Here is a 27,011-nt window from a genome sequence, read left to right on the forward strand (position 1 = left end):
GGTAAGCATAGAAAATTCTGTAGCAGTGGTACTGCTGACACTATCAGGACATCATGCTGGACATCCTGAAATCCAGTTTTCTCATGGATAGCTCATTTATGGAAATAGACCAGAAATGTAAATGAAAGATGATTCCACGTAAAACAGAACTAATAATTGCTGCACAATTCTCATTTCCCAACTGATCCTAATTCACTTCACTGCTATTATAAGAGAAATCTTTAAATGTCTTTAAGAGAACCTTTCACAGTGACTTGCAAAAGTGTAATTTCTGTCTTTATCTTGGGATGTTTTTGTTTGGTTGTGTGTTTGTTTGTTTGTTTCTGATTTTTTTTGTTGGGGAATATATTGGATATATAGTGAACTCCATTTTTCCATGTGTACATCAGATAAAATTACACTGTTGTCTTTGCTGGAAGCGAGATTCCCCCTTTTCCCCTCCCCCTTCTCCAGTCACAGGCTTTGTCCTTTATTGTAGAGAGTTCAGTGTATCTCCAGTCTTTTCTCTTCATTTATCCTTCTAGGTTCAAAGAGAGAACAGTTGAGAGGCAGCTCCTTCAATAGTTTGTTGCAATTTGGTCTTGTCTTTCCAGTTGTCTCCCAGGCTCATAGGCAGTGTTTTTTCAGGGAGGTTTTATCTATCTTTGTGTTGCTACAACCAATATCTCATTTCTTTAAGAGCTAGAACTCCTTTTTTTGGTTTGTTTTTTTTTTTATTTGGGGTTTTTTTTCTATTATTTGTCATTGTTCTTAAATCAATCTTTTAGAGCAACAAATAAGGCAATTTTGTGATTTCACTGATAATTTAATTTGTTTCAAAAACCTTTATGGTATTTCATTCATGCAGTTGAGGAATAGCTGGTCATCTAAAACTAACCACTATGTATTTAGTTAGCTAGCAGGTTGCATTTTGAAGCTTCATTTTCAGTTGTGGCCTGTGATCTGCTTGCTGTGTTGGAATAAATTGTGGGGATCATGTGACCTTAGCCAAAGAATTCTCAATTTTTTTAATGTACTTTTCAGTTTCTGGTTAATTCTTTCTCTGCTCACTTCACTTTTCTGCTCTTTTCTGTCTGAGATTATTCTTCCCCTAGCTGCTCTAAAGACTCTTGGTCTCCTTGAAATGTTCAGAATTACCTTAAACCTCCCGATCTTACAGAAAGAGAGGGATTTTACAGATCTAAATTTGAGTCTTGCAGCCCACTTAACCTCAGCGAGTAGTTAGACCTGTTTGACTAACAACCCAATTAGTTTTTGCAAGTAGTTGTGAGGAAAGTTAAACACACTGAAGGAGTAAAACAATACTTTGCAGAAAGTAAGTGTTGACCCTGAAAATAATTTTTAAAAGTCTTTTGAATCGTTTATGAGTTGGTGATTACATACAGTGAGTTGGCATTACACGCAGTGAGCTGTGTGTAATACAGCATTTGATTTAACATTTGAGATAGAGATATATAATTTTTTTCTATTTCCAATATATCTAAAAATTGTCATCTGATTACTTACAGAGCTGATCCTTTATCCAATATGGTTCTTACTTTCGCTACTAAAGAAGATGCCATTGCTTTTGCTGAAAAAAATGGTACGTATTGTATGTATGAGCTATGAGGGGTTCATCCTTCTCTAGGCAATCTTGATTTCAAAATATTAACAACAGAATACATACAGGATAAACTACTTTTCCTCTGTTCTGCAGAATTACTAGACTGCTAGTATTCTACTTGAGGAGGAAGAAAATGGGAAGGAGGGGATATTTCCAGGGGTGCCAAAAGTATTGAATCTAGACTTTTCACTCTCTAGAAAGGTGTTTAATTCATTAATATTATTATTAAAATGTAATATTAATATTAAAATGCTTTTGCAAATATCTCTGTTTTGAATGAGAGCTGAATGAGACCTCGCTCAGGTCCTGGAGGAAAGTTAATACTTCAGGTGTATCCCAGGCTTGGTGTTCCAGCTGCAAGGCAGTGTGATCTTTGCCCAAAGGCTTAACATGAGCATCTCAGTTCTTGCTAAGGGAAACTGTCAGAGTTCTTGTGAATGTTTGATGATCACAAGAACTAAAATGAAATGACTACTATATTGCAGAATAGATTTATTGTAAAAGGAACCAAAAATGATCATCAAGTCCAACTCACAGCTCCTGGCAGGACTACCTAAAAGCAAACCGTGTGACTAAAAGCATCACCCAGATGCTCACTGAACTCTGAGAGCCTTGGTATCCTGGTCACTTCCCTGGGGAGCCTGTTCCCATGACCACACTCTTTCAATGAATAAGCTTTTCCTATTGTTGAGTCTGGATTTCCCAAGACAGTTTCATTCCATTCTTTGTGTCTTGTCAGTGGTCACCAGAGAGGAGATCAGCACATCCCCTTGCTGCTCCCCATGAGGAACCTGTATGCTAGGTTGTTAAGCCTAACTCTGCCCACCATTAAAGTCTAAACACATACGCTTGATGATTATTCTTAGTTGTGAAAAAGATAGTAGAAAAGCCAGTATCATCACTTAATAATATTTAAGCCAATGTTACATCAGAGGGAATGTATGTGTAAACTTATTTAGTTAGACTTGTATTTGCTGACTGATGATGCCATGAACAGTACCCATAATCTTAGCCTTTTGAATAATCAGCAGTCCATTTTTTCTGTTTGTATGAATTTTTTGCTGCTGTCTTTTCTTTTTCTTTTTTTTTTCTTTTAAATGAACTCCATTTTCCTTAAAAAGTTAAGCTTGCTGCTTAGTCCCTGTGGATGTGAAGAAGATTAATTACATAGAGATAAAGCAGGAATATTGCACATGAAGCATAAGATGCTTCATAAGTCTTCTCTGTGGTCTGCAGCTTTCAACTATATTTAGTCTCGGGTAAATAATAAAGTTCCTTGGTCAGACCAAATCATGCAAAGTTAGATGGTTGATACTGTGCACCACAAGCATGATAAGTCCACTAAGCTACACATCTAAGAAATTAAACCATTTAATATGCAATTTATTTGGACTTTTTAGTGGTAAAGGCTGGAATCTAATTTGTCTGTTACTCTTTGAATGGAATTTTTTTTTAGTTTAGAGTGCTAGTTTTATTGAAAAATAAGTTCTGTTATCTGAGAAACCATTAAGATCATATTTGCATTTGATAATCTGTGTGATTTTATTAGTGTATTTTGCTGTTTTGTGAACAAATACAAAATTTGGGAGAATTTGGTATAGTTGCACTTATGCTTCTGTATTGTTCATGTTATTTCTTGAACAATTCATCATACAGGAGAAAAAATTAATGACCTGCTTATGTAATCTCTTTGTAGATGTTATATTTTGTCTTTTCAAAATGCAGATTCAAGTAAAATGCATTTGTTCAGTATAGGAAGTTTATGTCTTCACTAAGTTAGAAATTACTCCATTGTGCAAGAAACCAACTAAACTAAGGCTATGACTTGGTATTAATATTAGTATGCACTTAGCTTGCACTCTTAATTTTACCATAATTGAGATGCACCAAACTTGCCTGTAGATAATGGCTTTCCTAAATTGTGATTTCATTTTCATTTTTGTTTATGCGTATGATGTGCATAATATTTTCTGCAGTGATAGCTTCAATATCATGTGTGGCTAGAAATACAAATTTTACATTATTTAGTTCTGCTTTTTAAAAGACGTTAGAAATTTAGGCACACATTTATACTGGAAGTTAGCTTCTTAACCAAGATAGTATTGGGGCATATCTAAATATAGGAACACAAATACTTACCTCTCTGTTCTTCCTGTATGAACCACACAAATTTTCCATGACAGAATTCCTTAAGAATTTGGAGTGTAATTTCTGAAAATTCTAGATATTGCAGGTTATTTTGGTAAACTTAAGAGCTCTTTCTCACCTAAGAACTTAGGGATAAGGCAAGCTGTCTTTCTGCCTCCTGCATCTGATGTGTTTTCTAATGTCAGAGTAGCAGCACTGGATATAGTAATAGGAGACATTGCTGTCCAAAATATTACAGCTCCGGATGGTCTGAGTTCTAGGCAAGAAGGAAACAAGAATTAAAAATTCTGACTGTTGACCTATTTTTTTTTTGTCCTGTCTGACACCAGTGAAGCAGTTGTTTAAAAACATACAGCTTAAGTAACAAGGATGGAGAGGTTTTCTACTCCACAATAACCTTTAGTCAGGTGGTGAGGGTGTTCTTCCAGAGGCAGTGAAATCTGCTTTCTGTCTACTTGGCTTGTATGGCAGGGCTCTGGGCAAGACTAACTTCCCCCAGCATTCTGGTATTTTTATAAAAGTGACCTCAGCTCTCTGTTGTGAATATCTCAAAGTGCCTGTCTGAAGGAGTCTGTTCCAAAGTGTGGAACCTAATCACATATGGTGGCCTCTTGCAATCATTAGTTAGATGTAACTAACCTTATGCATTTTGGATATCTGTGGCAGTGCAAGTTGTTGTGCTGGCAGTTGCAAGTCTCTTTTAGAGGCACTCGGCCCCTCTCCATCTAGTGTATAAAAAGATGAAGCAATACCTTGGGGCTGTGGATTCCATTCCAGCAGCCAAGTGTCTCAATGTTAGGTGTTACAATGCTGAATGTTGCAATACTGAAGTCTGTCTCTGGATCTAGTTCTGGCTGTTTACTCAAGCTTATATTTTTAATCAGAACAGGAGGCAAAAGCCAGTGTTCTCACAGATGGAAAGATCGTGTTTTTAAAATCTCTGTTCAGTGTTTCTTACAGAGAATAGTTAACTTGGAAATTAACACTGGTTGAGACTAATAAACATGAAGAAAACGTTTGTGTGACATTTGTGAATACGCAAAATTGAGGCAGTGACATGACAACTTGTGTATCTTACAGAACATTTTGATGTGTAGGTGTATCTTGACTGTTTGCTGTGAGCACCTTAAGTATAAAAATTCAGATGTATGTTAAGCATTTTGGGGTTGGCAACTTGCAGTTTTAAAATGAAGGAAGAAAAGTACTGTCTTATGAGTATCGCTTAAAACTGCATATTTAACTTCTGGCTTCAACTGAAGTATCTCAACTTTGAGTGAAATATTGCAGCTAAAGAGACCAAACTTCGGAATACTGAGTGCTGCCCTGGCAACTTTCCAGGCACCTGGAGGCTGCAGTCAATTTGCATTTTGATTTACATAAACACTAATGTCTCCACCTCCTCTTTTCTGACATTTTTAAGCATTTCTCTTGCTTAACTATCACATAATTTACTTGTCTTCTATCACTTCATTCCCTTTTTACTCCTAATTTTTTATGTTCTTATAAAAAATGTTAAGTATTAAACTCCTTTCTAATGTTGAAGTTTTTTCTTTGCTTTTCATTTTTTTTGGTCCTCCCACTGTTCTTTTTTTATTAGATTTCCAAGGTCTCCGTTGTCTCCCAGCCTTTGAGATTGATCTTTCAATGTTATATTATTTTATGCCGTGTTTTTTTCTTACCTTCTTCATTTCCTGTACCAGCATATACAGAGCCTTAGTGGTTCTGTGTGCTGTGGAATTGTGGAGCCATGAATTTCCGGGACAGTCAGTCTTCCTTGTTGAGCTTTTCATTGAAGACTGTCAAGTTTTTTGCATGGAGGTCTGTAATATGGTGAGGTCTTGCCATGTCACAGAATGGTCATTTGCCACAGTTATGGCATTTCATTATTCTCCATTGCCAACTAGAAAGGAATAGATTAGTGGGTGCCATTAAAGTTAAAAGCTTTAAGTTGAATTTGCTGTATATTGTATGCTGAGAATATAATTCTTGTTGTTTCTTGTCTCACCCTGCCATTACCCCATAACCTCTAGGCTGGAGTTACGATGTTGAAGAGAAGAAGATGCCAAAACCTAAATCCAAGTCTTATGGTGCAAATTTTTCTTGGAACAAAAGAACAAGAGTGTCTACAAAATAGGTTGGCATTGGCTGTGTGACTGTGAATAAAGTCAGCTGTGCTGTATTTATAGTCCATGTATAATACATCTCTTAATCTCCTAATAAATTTGACCTTTAAACTACAGATGGATCTTGTGATGTCTATTTAAAATGGTTTTCATGTCTCCAGTTGAACCTGTTACAAACTTCCCTATAAATAGAGGAGATTTGAAGTGTTCATACTTCTGAAAACTTGCTGTACTAGGAATCTATCAAAAGGAATGTTTGAAATCAGCTGCAGCTTTAGAGGTTATGATTGATCTTTGATGGTAATTCTGTATCTACTATCCTGTTTAAACTTCTGAAGTTTAATAAGTTCAGTAAGCTTTGCACACACAAAGTCTTTCAATAAAAGCTGAGTTTTTTCTTTCTATACAAGACAGTGTTGGCAGTTGAAGAGCAAAGGATGGGTATAACTCAAGACTGTTCTGTAAAAATTTATGTTATATAACTCCTTTTTGAAATTAATACTGTCATTATTCCAGAATCATTCATGACTGGAATAGAAAGCACTGGATTTTGTTTTGGTTATGGAACAGGTTTAGTCCGAAAGATTAAGATTGTGGTTATTTCTCTGTGATGTTCTTGAAAAGTGAAACTAAGCCAGTTGAACATTCACAAATGAAGTCAGAATACTTGGGTGCCTCACACATTATCAGCATATACTAATTACGTAATTACATTTCTGGGTCACTTATTGCTTGTTACATGTTTATCTGAGTTGAGGTTTCCTATTGCTTAACAGGAGATGTGGTGATAGCTTCTCAGTCCTAACAGCCTTAACAGCAAGTACATACTCTAAGTTCAATTTGTCTTCAATGGTACTTAAATGGTACTAAATTACTAGTTTTAAAAATGCATAATTTGAAATCTTTTTTTATATGTCTTTGACTGTTGCTTTATTTGCTGTACTTAATAAATAACGGTATTGACACGTGATCAGTGAAATGTATTACAAATCAGGAAAATCATTTTCCTGTGCAGCTGAGAGTTTTGTCTCAGCTGTCACAAAAGATACAGTTGAAACAACACTCTCCACATAGACCTAAGTAATGGTGTGAGTGCTGTGTTAGATTTTAACTAAAAGAAGGTATAAAATTATCTTGTATTTCCCAGGTTTTATTATTATATGGCATATATTCTTGTTTCAGTTTTAACCAGCTCCCTATATGCTGTCTAGGTATTCATGTAAGGTATTGGTTCTGACCCACTTTCAGCATAATCAACCAGTTGGATGAAGATGCTATTTTCCTATCACAGACAAAAACTATTATTCCAATTCATCTTCTGTTGAATTTTGAAATGCTGCATTTTGCAGTGGAGCCAGAAGTCCTCCAGGAACACCAAAGTGCACCAAACTAGAATCTTAACAGCCAAAATCTACTCCATTTCTTTTTTATTCCTGTTCAGCTTACCATGCTTATCTGACTAAGAAGACAGTAAAAACAAGAGCCAGTCATTGGAGATTTTTCCTTTGGTTTTTTCCAAGTGAAGAGCAGCAAGTTCTTCATTTAATGATCTTCAAGCTTTATCAGATTATCCAAATGAGAAATCCATGGGTATTCTAATGCAACAGAGACACCAGCTTGGTTTTTGAAATGACGTGGTCCATGGAATGATGAGGGTTAGATACCTAACATTATCTTTGGACATCTAATTCATGAAATTGCTGTCTGTTTACTTAACATTTCTCATACCTACAACAGTTTCACATAAAGCACAGTTTCTTGTTTATTTGTTTCTCCTGGAAAGATAATGGAAATACTTAAAAGGAGAATTTGATAAATCCCCTTCTGTTTCTAAGGTAGAAATCTTTTGTGTTTGTTTCTTTGTTAATAATTTTGTATTATTCATGCCAACTTCAATTCTTTAAGTTGTGTTTGAGCCCCAGTCTTCTTTTCCTTTGATTGTTTTCCTAGGACTTGAATTTTTTGATCCTTTTGGATGGTTTAAGGATGACTGTGGTGACAGTGGGAATAGAATTGATTGTAATCACTATGGTCTTCAAACCTTAGAAGTATTACTGAGGGCATGAGCTTGGAAAGGATCAGTTGCAGCAAGAATATGTTTTAGAGATCAGAAGTTCTATTAGATACTAAACTTCTTTACCCTTTCATTATTTTACCAAAATACTACAGCCCAAGGCTGGAACTGACATTATACAAGATAATCTGGCTGTCTTTAGTTAAGTACCTTCAGAAGTGAATGTTTCATAGGTGAACTCCAGCTTGTATCTACTGTGCAGTGTGTTGGGATAAGTAAAATTGCTCATGAACTGTGACTGTCAAAAGGCGCAACAAGTAAACTGCCATAAATAGGTCATTTATGATGAATGAGGTTAGCAGTTCATCTGAAGGAGAATTGGAATGCTGAATGAGATTACAAATTCATTTTGGTGGTAGATTGAGCTGTGCTGCAACCAACTAATCTAAGCTTCTAATGAGAGGAATATTTAAAACGCATGAAAGTAACAAAATCATTATTGCATAAAGAAAAAGTGTAAAACTCACAAGTAAACTGAATATATTCTTTACCCAGTGGGATTTGTTTGCATCTCATATGTCTTGCCACCTTACACGGCAATAGCAAAAGAGTGTTAAAAGAATTACTAGACAGTTACGGTATTGCAGAGTAATATACCACAGATTTCACATTTACATTCTTTCACTGAGCTGTTTTGGAACTGTTTTTGAATTTGGAATTTGGAGATCTTTCCAAATTTGGAATTTGGAGATCTTTCCAAATTTGTAGCTTCCATTATTGTGGAAAACTCTGCAAAGAATGGGCTGATCTGAAGTACTTTATGCTTTGGCTTTGGTAGTGATGTTGTGTGAAGTAGTGGAGGCAGCATGCTGCTGCTGGAGACAAAGTCCTTTCCCATTTCTAGCAAATTGTTCCACAGAACCGCCAGTTTTCTGAAAAAGGCTTATTATCTGTCATTTCTGTCTCAGCTAGCATATCATAATGAGTTTTGGATTATTCCTGTCAAGTCTTGATGAAAGTTGCTTCTTCAGAGAAACAAGCAGCATCATAATATCCTTCCTCCCATATCCTACTACTTTTTTACTCCTGACAACTCTACAAGGTATGTGGTATATAGGCTTGGGGGATTTTTAGTGTGTCTTGTCCACTTGAAGTTTTCGTGCATGAGTTTTGAAAGGTTAGCCACCCCTATACTATAATTACTGTGTAAACCCAAGAATATTTTGGTGAAATTTTAGCTTCACTAATCAACTACAGTTTCTTTATTCTACCACACATTTTCATTTCCACCTTCCTGACAGCTGATACCAAGTGTGCATCCTGCAGGTACCAGGAATATTGGCTTAATTCATAATTTCAATTAACTTTTCTTTAAATTATTAATAAAGGCCATGCAATTCTTAAAATCATGTTATAATGGAACATAAAGATTGTTAGGAAACTAAAAGCACAGTTTCAGTTTTCTAGCAGAGTATTCCTTAATTGTGCAGTTTGATGGATAATTTAAAACAAATCAGACTATTAACAGATATCATGAAATGGAAAAATTATTTATCCATATATGCAAATTTTCCTCATGTGACAGAAAAGGAGAAGCTAATTTGGACAATTATGAGCTTAATTTGGACAACTACCAGCTTTTACCTGTATTTTCACAGTTTGGGTTTTGTGGCAGATACAGTTATCTGACTGTGCCTAGTTACTGAGGAGATCAACATATTTTGTTATTCTGAAACGAAAAAATGTGCAAATAAAGACACCTGAAATAACTTAAGAAAATCATTTTAGACAGTTGTATCATAAGTTATGGCATGTCTGGTAAGGCAACTTGCTTTAATGATTTCCTTTTTCTCATTCCTGCATTCCGAGAGGGATTTACATTTAGTTGGTACTTGTTTAATGCTGGAGTGCATCACCAGCTTCACGAGATTGTGTTTACAGCAACTTTAGGAAAAGGGGTGCAAAATAATTTTGAATTGGTATTGAAATCAACACTTGATTTCAGTGGATGTGAAATACTGATTCTTTACTTCTATGTGCATCATGAGGGGAAAGTAGAGGTGTTCCTGTCATGAATGCCCCCCACACAGAAGAAGTAAATTTAACACCTTTCAGGATAGGTTACTTTGAATAAGTACAAAATAAGTTAATTTTAGAAGAAGAACTTATTAATTTTTAATAAGTTAATAGAAGAAGACCATAGTCTTGCAGTAACTGAAATTTGAAACTATGTAACTATTACTTGTGGTTTAAACATTTTCCTTAAAACTCTCATCTGAATAATAGGTGACAGGTTTGGGGTTTTTTTGTTTTTTGGCCTTTCTTTCATTTCTCCCTACACCTCGCAAATGTCTATAAATAATGCTGTGAAACACATATGATATAAAAAAGGATGTGACAATTCAGCTATTTTAGATATTACTTATTTTCACATTCTTCATTGTAGTTGGTGATTAAGGGGACTGGGCGATTCGAGTAGTTCATTTGGATTTACAGACCTTTTTCAAAAAGTTCTCCTACAAAATTGCAGGGAAAGGCAACAGCACACCTGAAGGTACAGGTATCTTTTGTTTGAGGAGCAAATCTCTAAAATGGAGGATTAGTATGGGTGGCCTCTAAAATCACAGGTAATCCACAGAAAACTAATTCACTGACTTTTAAACAGGCACATTCTCACTCATGAGAATAAGTACATTTTCACATAGCAGATTTTGAAAGCAGATTCATTGGCAATTATTTGACTACCAAAACTAACTTTACACTAGATTGGATACAAGAAATAAATGTAATAAAAATCTGTATTAAAAATGAAATACTATCCTGTTTAGTAAAATCCCTGAGCTAAATGCTGCCGACAAATAGGAAAGATATCCTTGGAGTATCCCTGTTTTTATCAGCCACTGCCCAAGCTGGATTTATTCCGGTGTCTGTCCTGGTCTGGCTCTGAATGGCTGTTCTTTGTACTATTTGCCAGTATGGCATTCCAACATTGTATGCTACTGTGTTTTGTCAGTGTTTTCTGATAATTAAATACTTCTTTATAGTAAAGAAGTGACCATGAACAGTTTCCACTTTGAAGCTGAAGGACATTCGCTGTTGACCATCACGATCTTTAGTGATCATTAGGTTTCTTAAAACAGGTTATCATACTCAGATACCTACATGTGACCAAATTCCACTGATTCAAGAGTATTCTCTAGGACTCCAGAAATACTTAAATGAAGGTACATGGACAGTTTTTCTCCTAAAACATTTTGGTAAAACAATGGCTAGTCTTGATAAATAACTACAAATATTCTTAAAAATATATCACTAAGAAGAAGTGAAGAAAACTGTTTATTCTGGTACTGTGCCTATAAATACTGGAGGATATTTTAATTTCTCTGTTATTAGGTAGAGAAAATGAGAAAATTCTTATCATGTCTATCAAGTAAAGAAGTTGTCTTCTGGCATGCCTTGGTTGTCTGTTACAGGAATATGTATGCAAAGTTGTAGTCAGTCTACTGAGACAATTTCTATAATTGAATGCAAGCTTGTCAATGCTGCCTTCTTCCTTAACCAGCTAAGGGAAGTCAAACATCAAACTGAGAAGTCCTGTAAATTTAAAACCAGCATACACTGCTTACTACAAACAGTCCCTAATAAATTCTGTGCTTATTCCAGCACCTTTTTTGATCAGTTCTTGGAGGCTGCACTGTTTTTGTTTACATGGTCCAGTGTTGCTGCCAAACAGTTTAGTCAAAATTACAATCTGCTTGCAAATGAAATTCATTTTTGCTTTCTTACCCTTTCCCCCACCTGATTACTTTTATTGCTTCATTTGGGATGTCTGCCCAGTGCTTGAGAAAATATTTTTGAGTATGACTGGGGAAATGCTGGAGTTACAGTGCCCTTTGCATTTGAGAGTGTCTTGTTCATTGCTCTGTTGCACAGAACATTCAGGTTTTAGCTTTTCAGTGGTGCATTTGCTGTTTTTCCAGTTTATTATTGGGATATGATAGCAAAGTTCCTTTACCAGTCAACACCCCAAAATATAGCCTTCAGACATGTAAAATACCCAATTTCTAGAACAGACATAAAATCTCATTTATCACAATCAAAGGAGCTTCACAGACACATTACAAAATAAACTACTAAACTGAGGGCAGGGGGAGTAATTTCCATTTTCTAATTATCCTTAGTTTGCCTCAACCCAGAATACTGAACCACAGCACTGAGAATGCGCAGTAACTGAATTCCACAGGCTGCACTTGCACAGGTGTAATAACTACCTAGGTAAAATGATTTCTAAAAAATTAAATAACTAGGCTATAAAAAAGCAAAATTTGCCACTGTTAATACAATCCAAATTTTAAAAATAACAGTAAATTGGAAACAACTTTGCTGTAGCCCATCACTGTAACTTGGAGTAAAATTGCAAATCTGGAATCTTACAGTATCAGTTTTAAAATGAGGTGAAGTGAGAATTGCCCACCTATTCACAATATGTGGATATTTGCACTTAAACTGGGTTCCTTTAGTAGCTGTTGGATTTAGATTAATTTAGCTAGTGCAGAAATCTGAAGAGGTGAGATGCACAGAGCTTTAGAAATACCTTCTTGTCTATTGCCATGGATGTGATGTGAATGAATGTTGAAAGTGCATGTCTCAAAAGAGAGGCTAAACAAATTATTTGGGGAGAAAAAAACCCTGAAGGGTTTTAAAACACATAGCTGCTACCTTGAGCATAGAATTCCCTAAAGCCCAAATGGCTGAAGGCTGTCAGAATAAGCAAAGGAATGCAACTCAGCAGGCATCCCTGCAAAACTAGATGGCTGTCCCCTGCAAAACTAGATGGCTGTCTACATTTGCTCCCCTTCAGAAACAGGACCTGGGCTAGACGCAGCCACCAAAACCACCTTTTGTTCTTACAACCACTTACATGACTGTAAACAGAGACCAGTTATATGACTGCCATCTCAGATGGAAACACCTGAAGTTCAGTCATCAATACCACTCTTCGTGTCTGATAATTGTCAGATGATTACTCAATCATCTGAGTAATGATGAAACTGTTGGATTTATATCTCTATATCTGAAAACTTGCTGTGCACAGCTTAGGGTTGAATTACATACATATTTTGTTGTATTGTCTTAAGTTCCTTCAGGTTTTTATCTTGCCTGCTTTAAATATGATGGCTGAAGCATCCTCCACTGTTACTAAGAATAGCAAAGAAATTCTTTTTTGCATTTTTTTTTTTCTTCCAGAGTAGTAGTTGAATTTGGTGTCAAAGTCCTGCCTATATCTTGAAAGTCCATATGCTTTCTGAATGAAGCATAGATGCTACCAGTCAGTGCAACAGAGGCATGGAAAAAATCAGATGTACTCAGTTCTCTTGATGTGCCCTCAAAAATAGCATCCTTATTTCACATCAGTGCCTATCCTCAGATTTCAGGCTGATTAAGAAGCGCAGGGGAGAGAAATTGCAGGCCTGATGTTTGAAATTAAGCCTTTATTTTCCTGAAGAGAGCTAGAAGACCAAAAGGAAGATAATATAGGAATTTCATTTCAGGAGGGGCAGATGATTTACTTTACAACCTGAAATTATTTGAAAGAAAGAGCCAAGATAATTTTTAGATCCATTGGTGTCTGCTTTCTTTACACTGGAAAGCAGGTTATGAGGAAAAGTGGGAAAGAAATACAATTACCACTTCTTTTGCTGATTTTTACATGTTAGAACAGGGTAGAAAATAATCAGCACCTGGCTCCACCACCCACCAATCACAGAGTGCACCTTAGGAAATTGTCTCAATACCAGGTTTAACTTCTTGCCTCCTTTTCCCACACTACATGATGGCTTATCTTCAAAGCATTCCCATTTCACTATCTTCAGACAATTCTCTTTTGCAGGTGGAAGGCAGCTTTTTGTTTTTCCTCAGCTTTGATCATTACCATATGGTCTTTCATACGTGCGCAGGGTCTCTTTCCAGGATCACAATTTATTTTTCTTTCTCTGGACCATTTTTCTGACCAGTTCTCTATACAAAAAACTACTGGAAGTGATGTCGTTCTTGGAAGTATTTTGGGTACCAGACAGAAACAGTTGTATGGTGCCAGGGACATAGATCTGTGGCCTGGCGTGGGGATGAATGTTATCAGGTAGGAGGCCTTATCTCAGAGGAATGTTAGCCTAAGACGCAAATACCCGTAACAGAAAACAAATGGTGTCACAGAAACAAAAATCCAGTTCTTACTGGCGCCTCCTGGACCTTTTGTTCTGTTCCATAGGCATTGCCTTAAAGATTCACAGTCTGTCTTTGAGTGATGTGGTTGTATGTGCTCTATTCTGCTGCTGTGTTTTCTGGAGTATGGAATTTCTTTTTTGGCCAGTAGGCTCAGCATCCCCTATTAGTGCACTTAAATGACCTTCACCATCTCCTGAGGGCATAAAATGGCAGAGTGTAGCCAACTGTCTCATCTGTGATTAGAATTGCTACTTGTGTCTAGGTGCTTAATTCTTTTTATCTGTGGCATAGCACTAATATAGTAGCAGGCTAAATCAAAAAAAATTTAAGCTTAGTTTTGATTTTTTTTCTGACCTATTACAGCCCTGCTGTTTGAGTTGTCAGCAGTGTAAAAAGTTCTGTGACTTTTGGCAGCTTGGAAATATTCTGTAAAAAATTAGGTAATACTGGGAAATGTTGAGTTGTTGAAATCATTGTGATTTGTGGAAAAATTCTGGTATTTAACGTTAGTTTTGAAATATTTTGCAGCCTGGGAATGATTTCAGATCAAAACCACTAATCTAGCAAGAGATTAGCCAGTAGCAGGAAAGTACAGCATCTGGGAAGGTACAGTTAAGGGTGTGGCACATGCTGCTGCTACAACCCAGGTGAATTCCCTTACTCTTAGGCTAAGGAATTCCTCTTTTTTGCTGATGCAACTAATACCCAGGAATCTTTCAGGAAATAGGACTGTTCTAGAGAAGTGACTGAAGCAAGAACAATAGATACTGATAGGATCCTCATGTTGTGTAGGAATGACCCAGGTCTGATTTGAAGCCAGAACTTCAGTTTGGGATCTTACATCTCCTAGGAAGCTGTTGTGACTGTTAATTGCTGTAGTTTATTTCTATCATGCTCTTTTTCTGTTTTTCTTTGCAAGGAACTTCAAAAGCTCTAGGTTTTATTTCCAGGCAAGGTCCTCAGGGATAATATTTCCCCACCCACTTCTAATTAATTTAGCGTATCTCTGCCAGATCACAGACAGAATATGCTGCCTCACAGTTCTGTGCCAAAATCTTGGCTTAGAAAGAAAAAGAAATCCAGTTTCTAATACTATCTTAGTGAAGAGAATTTGCAAACTTTGGCATTCAGAGCATCAATAGGAATCAGTAAAACTTTATTCAATTTTAAAAAGTCCTTGGGCAATAATAACCTGAATCTGAGAATACTTAGTCATGTGACATGGGGTGCATCCATTTCTCTTGAAGCCAAATTTTGTCTTTCTTACGTGCAAGCGTTTCTGGCCTGGCATCCTGGTTCAGAGACTAAAACATTCTAGCATATCAGGTGGAACAATCCTCTTGCATTATATATAATGCTGTTCTCACAACCTTCACTTGCAGTGATGCTGAGGAAAAGATTTGCAGTCTTACGTTCATCCAAATAAGCTCTCCTGCTGTTTCCCTGAGACCTGGGTAGTCTGAGCAAGTTCCAAGTTTTCTTTGTACTTAATTTAGCAGCAATTAATCCAGCTTCTTATAGTCTCAAAAGCATTACTGTGTGTACACTCTGCAGTTATTGAGCCCTTCATTCTTAGCATTATAGGTGAAATGTACAGGGACTGGTTTTTAACTTTTTGTTTCTTAAATCTTTGTGTGAATATAGTGAATATAGGATTCTTCGTGAGCATTTTGATTTTGCATCTTGAAAACCAATAGAAATCCACCATACCTTAATTCCAAAGCAAAATTTCTCCTTAAAGTAGTTGTAGCTTTCTATGTCAATAACTTATATACTATTAAGAAAATCTCTCCTCTGAAGACAAGCTGAGAGAGTCAGGGCTACACAGACTGAAGAGAAGACTTCTGGAGATCTTAGAACAATCTTTTAGTACCTAAAGGAAGTCTACAGGAAAGCTGGTGTGGAACTTTTCACATGAGTGTGCAATGATAGGACAAAGGGAAATTACTTCAAACAGTCAAAGAGTACCATTAGATTGAATATTAGGAAGAAATTCTTTACTGTGAGGGTTGCCCAGAGAGGGTGTGGGTGCCCCGTTCCTGGAGGTATTAAATACCAGACTGAGTGGGACTTTGAGCAGCCTGGTCTAGTGAAAGGTATACTGGCAGGGTTAGAACTACATGATCTTTAAAGTCCTTTCCAATCCAAACCATTCTATGGTTAGAACACTTTACAGTTATTTGGATCTTATTAAAACATTCCCAACCCTGATAGAGGTGATTGGCTTTGTTCAAAGAGAGAACAAACAATTTTGCAAGCAGTACTGCAGATTTTCTCCCAAAATGAACCCATATGTGATTGCAACTCAAATACTCTGTGTTAACAGATAGCTAAATGAGAACCTTCTCCCCAGTCAGATAAAGATTTACTTCATAAAAGCTTCTGCAACTTCTTTTGGAAATATTCCCATCTTTGGAGTATGTGCTATGCCACCTGTTTATGTATTTATGAAACGCTGCTCCCTGCGGGACAAGTCTGGGTTGTATGCTTATTTTGATAGAGTGCTACTTTAATCTTCAGACATTAAGTAATTACCTCCTGCCAATGAAGTTATGTCCAGAAGTAAAATATATTATACCTTTTCTCTCTCATTTCAATCTCCCCAGATTAACTGCTTATTTCATTGTATACATGTAGGCAGTACTCTGGTATTTCAAAGCTTTTAACAGATTTATAAATGAAGAAGATATCTGGCACTCTGTTGAAGAGCATCTAACATCTTAGGATTAAGTATTCTGACTCTGCATTTATGGTGTATGTGCCACAGGTGAAGAGTCTGCACAAATGGATGTTACAAGACAGTGATCATCTGAGAGCAACAGTGGAGAAATTTTTGTGTTTCTCTGTTGGTACCTTGCAGATGCTAATATAGTGATAGGAAGTGATGCTTACCATCCAGCTAAATAAAGATTGAAATGCTGTTTAATCAAATAAGCTTATGTTCAAATGTTTTCCCAAGGGTGTCCAACTGGTTTGATGTCTGCATACTATTAGGCAGCTCTTGGTATTATTTCTACATCCCATCCCATTTTATTCACAGCTCAGCTGTAATTCTGAGGAGATGCTACTCACTCAGTAATAACTAAGGATACATAAATTCTTCTTCCTTTCTGGGATCTCCACAGTTCTGCTCAGGGAATGGACATCATATTAGCTCCAGCAGGGTGGTTCAGGGTGATTTTCCAAGACTGATCCTTTGTAACTGTTCTGGTTCTGGTTGGTCATTACGTTTAACAGAAAACTCTTAATACATTGCAAAGCATTTTTAGCTCTGGAATTTCTTATGTTCAAGGGAAAATAGGGTTTCCTGTTGCGCGGTGTGTGGCAGCATCATCAAGGTGCTGATGAGCACACAGAATGAGCTGGGTTAGTAGAAATGACTGTTCTTCCTCAAAAAAAGTCTCACTTACCATAAATCTAATTGTAGAATTAAGAATAACTATTCATCTGGAAGCAGTAAAAGAGGTGGCCTATACTCTCCAAGTGTCAAGACAGAGGATAGGAGGTGGTGAATGACATCTTAGAAAGATGAGCAGGGTCCCTGCTGCATGTTGTCCAATCTTTTACATTGCTTTCTGAATAGTACCAAAAAATACCAATGATAAGTAAGCTGCTGAGATGTTTTTTATGCCATCTGGCATAGAAGGCTATGACTGACCTCACATCTTCAGAATCATTCTCCGAAGACCAAATCTGGATGTATTGCCAACATGCCTATGTGCTGGAATTAGAATGGAGACCTAGTTGAAGTAATTATTAAAAACCTGCATCCCCAGAAGCTAGAACTTACTCTTTTAGCTGATGAACTGGTGAAATACAGTATAGGAGATTTTACAAGAGAATGAGGAGTGCCTACCTTACAAAAACTAAAACATGTCTCCTCTGCAAACTCCTCTTTCTCAGAATGTTCGGGCAAAGGACATATGGAGCAGTTCACTATGCTTAAAGTTTCTTGGGGCATCTTAACATTTTCCAGCTTGTCACAGTCACAGAGGTTCAACTCTTTGGTGAACTTAAATGATAATGAGGGACCTGGAATCAATCACAGCCAACCATGGATATATATTCTCCTGTTGCCTACAAAAATATCTGCTGTAAAGGCAGATTCAGTATAAAGGAAAAAAAAGGCCAAACAAACAAGAAAACAAACAAACAAACAAACAAAAAAACCCCCACACTAAGCACCATGGAGGATAATACATGAGAGTAAAACTGGAAAAATTAAACATGTCGCCAGTGTCCCAACCATGGCCTTAGCAATAGGACATTTTTGAAGAGAAGCTGCCTAGTGGATTCTAGAAAGCAAGCACTGTCTAAACCCATGTATAAAGGCAGAAAACAGGCAACATGTTAACTCCATTATGAAAACAGAGGACAGGAACTTCTGTGACTACAGTTCTGACAATCAAAGCCCTCTTTGGACCTCTTTGAGTAGAAGTAGGCAAGGGAGTTTTTTTGAGTTATCGTGAAAATACTAGCGAATTCTGCCCAAATATCCCATGGCTTTCTGTGCCATTTTCTGATGCTTCCAAAGAAAGTAACCCTGTCTACCTTCATTCCCCAAAAGCCAAATTATACACCAAAGGTAAATGTAAATCTGGCCCCTGCAGGTAAACAGCTGGCAGCATTAAAGTATTTAAAACATGGTGCAAAAAAGATATATGGAAATGCAGTCTCCTTTCAAGACTCTGTTACAGATACAAGAAATTAACCACCCCAAGATAGAAATCAGAAGTTCTAACTTTGAACAAGACGATCACTTCAATCCTGTCATCAAGTCCTACTTACACACTTGTGAGTTGCTAGTATGAAACATTTTATTCCTTGTGGACATTATTTCAAATACTACTCCAGAATGGCTTATCTTCAAAACTCTATTCTTATTTCCAGACTAGTTTTATTTGTAACAGTTCATACACCTTTCCAGTTAGGTGCTCTAAACAGTATTCCCCTCTCTAGTAAGGGCTTACCAAATTAAAATACCTAATCAGATTCCTTTCTAGGCCTTGATTACAAACTAAGCACATCAAACTCTTTCTTTAATCTCTTCTCAGGCCAATGGCTTGTTCTTTGCCAAATCATTTTGATAGCCATTGCTTTCATTTCTTTTATCCATAAATCATGCCCAGTGCAAAGCCAAAACATTACTCAGGATGGGAATTATAATTGATTGTTGTACTTGAGCTGATGAAATGTGTTTCTGCCACAAAGTGCAGTTAACCCTAACCAGCATTTGATTAAGTATGAAAGATCACAGCCTAAGAGTTTTCTTAGAAGTAGAAAATGTCGTAAATTTGGCAGTGACTTGCAAATCAGATTCTGAAGTGGGGAGTCTGGAATACCAGCCTTGTCAATCTATCATATGGAGACACTGAAAATTTTCAGCTAAAAACTGAGAAAAATAAACTGCTGCTCTGATTTTTATTGTTGCTTTCAATAGGTAATTTGTAACTCATTAACAAGTTGCAGTCAAACATGGAATTGATTGAGTAGTTTTTAACTGCCTTCTGATGGCACAGAAATACTTTGGGTTTAGCAGTTTTATTTCAATGTGTAAGGCATGTCCAGAGACCTAGGCTAGAACAAATAAATACATACATAAATCTTGAAACAGCCATTTAGAGCATTGAAAGTACTGAGGGTTGGTCTGCATTTTCACTTTGTTCATTGAGTTGGTATTTTTTCCCAATAAAATTCTATCATCAATTGGCCTGAAAATGTTGTCACCTCTCCATACAAACTTTGTCTTATAAACTTCAAAACAACAAAAGTCAACTGAATATAGTCAATAAATAACAAATGGGAGTTGTTTTCTTACTAGAACAATGGTCCAGTGGTGGTGATTGGTCTACTAGTATTTACCTTCCATTTGCAGCACAGTTTGCCAATCTGATGATTATTTGTGTGTGGTCACAAAAAAGATAGATGAAGCAGAAAGGGAAGTTATTCATCAAGACTGCAAACTGCAATGTGACAGTGGTCAATGTATATCAGGAGTGCAACTGTTGAAACAAATGCTGATTTGCTAAGCCCAAATTGTTTAGGAAAGGCGAAGTGTTAAGATACTCCTTTGATAGCTTTGCTGTTTCAGTCCTTGTTTAAGGGCTGAAGAAAAAACTGTTCATGATAAAAAGTGTAAACTTTACCTGAAATGATACTTCCTAAATCACTTGACTGCAACTTAACCTTAGAGCTAAGAACACTGCCATAACTAAATACGTAGGTTTCAATGAAATTAATATTAACAGCTCAGCTTAAGCACCAAGCTACCTGTTTCCAGTGGATTAAAGACTTTACTTTCCTCCACAACAGTAGCAACAACACTTTCTTCTACAAGAAGCCAAGTATATAAGCAAAGTATGTTGTCATCAAATTTTCATCCAAATCCAGGCAAAGTTCTGTTTTTGTCAGTCTGCCAAACAGTATGTGAGCTTTAGCTTGAAATTCCAAAGTTCTGTGACAAAATTTATTCTTTGAACTTGCTAGTTTTCAAAAACTGACAACGGTAATATACTGAACAGTTTACTGTGTAGTACATAGCTATTTTAATTAGATAGCTGCTTTACTTTACATTTTCTAGGAACTTTAAATTCACTGCCATATAATTTCTTGAGGTAGCTTTTTTTACAGAAGGAGATGCCAGGTGAGATACACATAAATATATATTCTAGTTTGGATAAGGGAAGGGAAGAGGAACATGGGTGAATGATTAGGCTTGATAATCTTGAAAGTCTTTTCCAACCTAAACAATTCTATGAATTGCTGAGACTTGGCCATGTCCACAAGACATTTCATTCTGTTCTGGCATTGAAGTGGGTTTGGAAACTACCTATCAATGAGATGGTATTTGCAACACTTTTGTTTTATGTGTCCACGTTTTCAAAATTATATCAAGAAATCAAATTGTTGCTTATCATGTATGGTATTAAATCTGCATGTTTCAAAGTTTCATGGTACTGACATTGACCACTTTGGGAGACAATGAGAAAGAAATGCATGATGAAGTAGGAATAAACAGAAAAAAAATTCTAATTTGGAAATGTGGGGGCTATTTTTTGTCACAAAATGCTGGGTTAGAGTGCTTCAGTGAACAGGAAACTATTGCTCCTTGCACAGGAAGAGCTGTTGGAGGGAGATTAATTATCTGAGTTGTCAGAAATAACAACCCTTGACTATCATATAAAATAGCACCATACAAACAATGGAAATAAAAAGATAAGAATAAAATTCAGTGTGTTAGCTAACCAATACTCAGTGCTTTGCCAAAGTCCCCTTGTCATTAAGAGCTGAAGGATTCCAGAAGTGAGACAAAGCTGTGCAGATGAAATCCCTGAAATTGGCCATGACTAGCTGTTCATTGAGGAATTATGAAATTGCTGCTGTGTTTCTGAACATGGTATCTTAAGGAGCATTCAGAGCTGGTAAACTAGAAGGAGAATGTGTATTCGTCTTGTTGCCCTTGCACCATCTGCCAAGAAAGCATCTGGCCTAAGCCATCAAGACAGGCCTGCATTTCAAAACATCAGTAAGCATTCTTTTCTTTATGCATTTCATGTGTGATTAAAACTGAGTTGTTGGTACTCTGGGCCATGATAACTTCTCAGTAAGCCCCATACCAGAAAAAGAATGACGTTGTAATGAAAAACAGACCCTGTGAGTGCCTTCTCCATGATGGGGAGCAAGACTCATCCTTTCAATCCAGCATGGTAAACCAGTTAATACAAAAAGCAGTGTTAGCTCAGCCGAGCACTGCCTGTCACTTGTGTTCTTTTCCACCTGGTGGATTTTATTCTTGGGTGTATCTGATGCCTTTGTCATGAGGCATGGCAGAATCTTATAGCAAGATAAAATGACTTAAATTAACCAGGCAAGGATCAGTCTAAATGTATTTGATTCTTAATGTGAAAGGATCTACGTGCCAGCCAGCATACTGTTGTAAAATACCTGTCAGGTGCACAAGATTAAGAAAAGGTCCATGCCAAAGATCATCCCCATAAAAAGAAGAATTCATCAATAGCTACAGGCTGAGAAAAATTCCTGTAGGCTGAGCAAACTCAGAACACAGGGTGCTTCTTACCAGGAGACTGTTCCACCAGAGCTGTATAAACCTTGCTCAGTGTTTGTTGCTGTTCCACAAATGGAGGCTGTAACCTGGTTGATATCTGCAAGAACTGAAGCAACATGTAACGCTTTTCCATGGACTTGGGGTCTTTTAAGACGTAAATGTTTCAGCCAGTTGCTGTGCATGGGTATACCTGTGCAACAGCCATCTCTGGGGATTTCAGTGGCTACCCCAGAGCTTGCAGAGAGGAGCATTAAGCAACGTGCACTTCACATTAGAGAGTCACGAGATAATGGGTATTTTCTGCCTTGGAGTGTATAACAAATTATCCTTATCCTGATAGTATTATCTGTATAATGAATAGTCTATTCTCTTCCTGTTTTGCTCAGTAGGGTTTTTTAAAGCCTCCGTTGCCTGGCATATTTACACTCACAAATCTACTACAAAACTTTCTATTGAATGCCCTGCCACTGTACAGCACCATTACAAGGAAGAGCTTGTCACAGTCTCTGGTATTAAAATCCACTTCTTCAGAAATAAGTCAAAGTGCTTCTAAAGAAGTCTCAACAAATGCTCTTAGTCTTTGGACTGGCAATATGTGAGTAACAATTAAAGCAGGCATGATTACTCACTGAGAAGATGCACAATGGTCACAAAATAAAACACTTTTGGGCAGGGAGAGGCCTATTTCTTTGACATACTCTGAAAAAAAAAGTGGCATATAATTCAGGTCTATCATTTTAGCTGCTACGCCACTTTATTACTACATTACTGCAGATAAATTCTGCAGATAAATCTGCAGATTATTGCAGATAAATCACTGCAGTGATTTCTAAATACGTCAGTAATTGAAACTTGCGTGTAGAATATGAATCCTGTGTGGATTCTTGAACATGTCACATGTCTCCACTACAGAGATACAGAGAATTCCACTTTAGCAAGAGAATAATGTCAATTTACTCTTCTATTAGAAAATACACCCAACATGAAAATTGAAGGTTTGTTGTGGCTCCTGGCTCCTGTAATGCAATATATAGCAGTTGCTCTGAAACCCCAGTGGTTGTAGCTCTCAGTTGTCTTTCTTTTATTACTTTGCACAAGCTCTCTTCTAGAACTTTGAGGAGAGGAGAAGTTAGAAATGTAAACAAAAAAGGAATTAGTTAAGGATACCTATACAGATACATTAATTTTCAAGTCCAGACTTCAATTTTGACTCTCAGTGTTAGACAGCTGCCAGACTCTGCTGATTTTTTGTGCATTCTGTGGTCCACAGCTCCTATTAGTATCACTATTGCAGTGGAATAACAGAAAGTGTAACTATTTCTATATTAGCTAAAAAAGATTATTTAAGACCTCTAAAATAGAATTTACAAAACAAATAAATAAAAAGTATTAGCAGCAAAATTAGATTGGAGCTAAGAATTTCAAAGAACCCATAAAGCAGAACAGTTTATGAAAAAATCACAAATATTTTTTTTTAAATCTGAGATTAAAAGGATGTTGAAGTCCAACTGAGTATATGATTGCAGAAATTTAGAACTTTATTAGATATTCTGTGTAGTGCGTTCTTACCTCTTTTGGGTGCTTGTCTTGCTGGCTTTGAAACAACAGTCTTATTTGACTACATACATCTCTGTGAATCACAGGAAGCTTGTAAGGTTCATAAAGATAAACCACCCCACTCTATTCCACACTCCCCAGAATGCTTCACAGGTGATCAAAATGGTCTAATACTAAATTTCAAAATGCCAAATCTGTTTGTAAGTCAATCTAGATTTTACCAGCAAAATTACACTCACTTTCCCAGAGTTCTTTTATACCCAAGCAGAGGTAAGAGCTCCTCTAGATCAGTTATTCGTTATGTAACCTTATGCAACACAGATGAATAGGTATCCCATTTTTTCAATCTTCAAGCAGTACAAGCAAGTCATTCAGAGAAACAGCCCATGAATAATTTTATTCATTTCGTTGGCAGACCCATGACTCCCATTTTTCTGTTGGACTCTGAGGTTGTAAGGAAAATTCAGTTTCCCTTTCTTTATACTGTATATATATGAATGTCAGGGATCAAACTTCGTTTGAGCTTTTCAACAAAGAATGAAATGTTATTGGAGCATATTGCCCTAAGAATGTAAGAAGAGGATGATATCAAAAGATATTAGTATTAATGGTCTTGTAGTATGTCTAAATATGTACTTCTGCCAAAAGTTTACTTATGTTTTTCTGATACATGGAAAACATTGTTGAATTTAATGAATACCTGGATAAAATGTTACACTTACCATCATTTTCACTTACTCATCCATGAGTTGTTATGTTCCAGGGAATGATTGCTGGCAATTGCTTAATACATCAGTTACTCTAGTATTGTGTGTTAGATAATAACTTCACCTTGTCGGGAAAACACATTTCTGAATCTCTTGATCCACTGAAGGGTGATAATTGGATTTTTTTTTAGGAAACACTAGAAGACTGAGAATATAGTAGTAATTCAGCTATTTCCAAGCTATTTTTGTGCTTCTGGAAAAATAGTGTAGGTTCAACAGACCATTTCGGTTAAAGCAAGATCCTTTTAGTCACAGATTGCAGCTTTAGATTAAATAAATTTATTATTTTTAAGACACATGTCTGAACTCTGCATATTTAGAAATATTAAATAAAGAGGAATTGAAAGTAAGACAGGCAGGAATGTAATGAGCTTTTTTTTCTCAGCCTTTGGAAGAATTTCTAGTTGTTTTTTATTAATGCAACACAGATCCAGGGAGGATAAAATGGTGGAAATTGATCATAATGGTCACAACAACCCCAGAAGACTGCTGATGGGGGGAAGAGTGGGCAGAAAATTGCCCAGTGAAAAAGGACCTGGGGGTGCTGTGCCAGCAGCTGAACATGAGGCAGCAGTGCCCAGGGGGCCAAGAAGGCCAAGGGCATCCTGGCCTGGATCAGCAGTGGTGTGGCCAGCAGGGCCAGGGCAGGGATTGTCCCCTGTGCTGGCACTGGTGAGGCCACAGCTCGAGTGCTGTGTGCAGGGCTGGGCCCTCAGTGCAGGACAGACCCTGAGGGGCTGCAGTGAGTCCAGAGAAGGGCAGGGCAGTGGGGAAGGGTCTGCAGCACCAGGGCTGGGAGCAGCAGCTGAGGGAGCTGGGGGTGTTTATCCTGGAGAAAAGGAGGCTCAGGGGAGACCTTAACTCTGACCTTTCAGAGTTACCTCCCTCTGAAAACCACAGTCTCCCCGAAATGATCCTCAGGATGCAGCTTCCAGAACTGCCTGCAAGGAGGTTGTGGTCAGGTTGGAGTCATCCTCCTCTCACAAGTAGTAGGTAATAGGATGAGAAGAAGTGGCCTCAAGCTGTGCCAGGGGCATTTAAATAGAAATTTAGGAAAATTTTCTTTATAGAGAGAATTTTCAAGCATTGGACCAAGTTGCTTAGGGAAGTGGTGGAATTAACCTACCTGGAGGTACTTAAAAGGCATATAGATGTGGGAGTTGGGAACATGGTTTGGTGGCAGATTTGGCAGTGGTGGGTTAACACTTGGACTCACAACCTCTATGTGAAGATGATATCGGGGTGGGGGAGGGGAGAGAAGGATATCTCTACTTTTTTTTCTTTTTTCTTTTTTCTTTTTTCTTTTTTTTTTCTTTTTGGCATGGAAATTTAGAAAGAATATTGGTTCCAAAATTAGTTATCTAGTGCGATCCCATAGGATTTCACAGAAGTACCCAGAAGTACCACTTAAGGCTGCCTGTCAGGAAAGTCTTGTGGCCTTAATTAGCATAGTCTAGCAGGCACAAACAACATGTTCCAAACTTCATGTTTGACTTATGCCTGTAAAAAAAGATAAAGCCGTGAAGAAATACAACTCGAATAACTGAAAGGAAAAGCACTGGAGCTTAAACCCCTTGGTAGATGATGAAAGGCTTACATGGAAATGTAGATGAGAGAAGACCAGAGCAATTAGCAGTACTAAAGTAGTTACAGCTATGGAAAGGTGTGACATAATGTGAGTATAGATGCCATAAGGGCTATAAACAGATCAGTTATCCTTAACTGGGGACACAAACCAGACAGGAAAACAAACAAAAAAATAGAGCAACAGGCAGGAAAAAAGAGTAGGAAAAGGACATGGGTGATAAAGGTAGAAAATGAAGAGAAAAAGAAAGGTGGGAGAGAAAACTTATTTTACAATGAGGCAACTGATGACAGTTTATTTTTCTGTCTGGGGTGGGGAGGCAATTGAAAGGCAGGGAGTATGGTGAAGAGTGTGCATGGGAAAAGAAACTGTAGAGAGATATTTAGGGGAGACATTTTAAGTTCATTCATTTCTGCATATTGGCAGTACTCCATTGTGGAGAAGAGACAGCTACTGTACTTGTTAGTAAAGATAAATGTCATCGAATTATAGATGAACATAATGGAAAAACTTCATGTCTAGCCATTGTTTAAAATTAGGAGTGGGACATACTGGCTGTGTGGGCTTGGTGAATGCCAGGTGCGTGGGTGAGTCGTGAGCATTGGGAAAGGGTGCCTTATTCAAGTGGTCTATTCAGGTCTTACACCAGCACTGTAACATCATTATTTTTTTCCTGCTCTGTCTACTGAGTACAAACCAAAGGATAGTAAACACTAAGTACCTTAGTGACTATCTCAGCATGTCCATATGTTTCTGCTTGCATGTTCAGTGCAATGGCAGAGGGGAAATGACTCACCTTTAATATGGTGAGTGTTCATAAAGGCCTGTGTAATCACACCTGCTAACAACATGGCATGACACTGCATTGGGTCACAATGCACAACATGCTAGCCAGCCTCGACTTGTCATCCTGAAATTACAAAT

General features: G+C 37.2%; 2 protein-coding genes across 2 annotated transcripts in view; one reads left to right on the forward strand and one right to left on the reverse strand.

Annotated features, from left to right (window-relative positions):
- Positions 1-5,990, forward strand: part of NDUFS4 (NADH:ubiquinone oxidoreductase subunit S4) — a 46,995-nt gene extending 41,005 nt beyond the window's left edge. The window contains exons 4-5 of the mRNA XM_063421568.1: positions 1,509-1,582; positions 5,782-5,990. Coding sequence (XP_063277638.1) covers positions 1,509-1,582; positions 5,782-5,885 — 178 coding nt within the window. The 3' untranslated portion in view covers positions 5,886-5,990. The remainder of the gene's footprint in view (positions 1-1,508; positions 1,583-5,781) is intronic.
- ARL15 (ADP ribosylation factor like GTPase 15) overlaps positions 1-27,011 on the reverse strand; it is a 291,798-nt gene that overhangs the window by 12,132 nt on the left and 252,655 nt on the right. The gene's annotated exons all lie outside the window — the stretch shown is intronic.

This window comes from Prinia subflava, chromosome Z (assembly GCF_021018805.1).
Source record: "Prinia subflava isolate CZ2003 ecotype Zambia chromosome Z, Cam_Psub_1.2, whole genome shotgun sequence".
Lineage (NCBI taxonomy): Eukaryota > Metazoa > Chordata > Aves > Passeriformes > Cisticolidae > Prinia > Prinia subflava.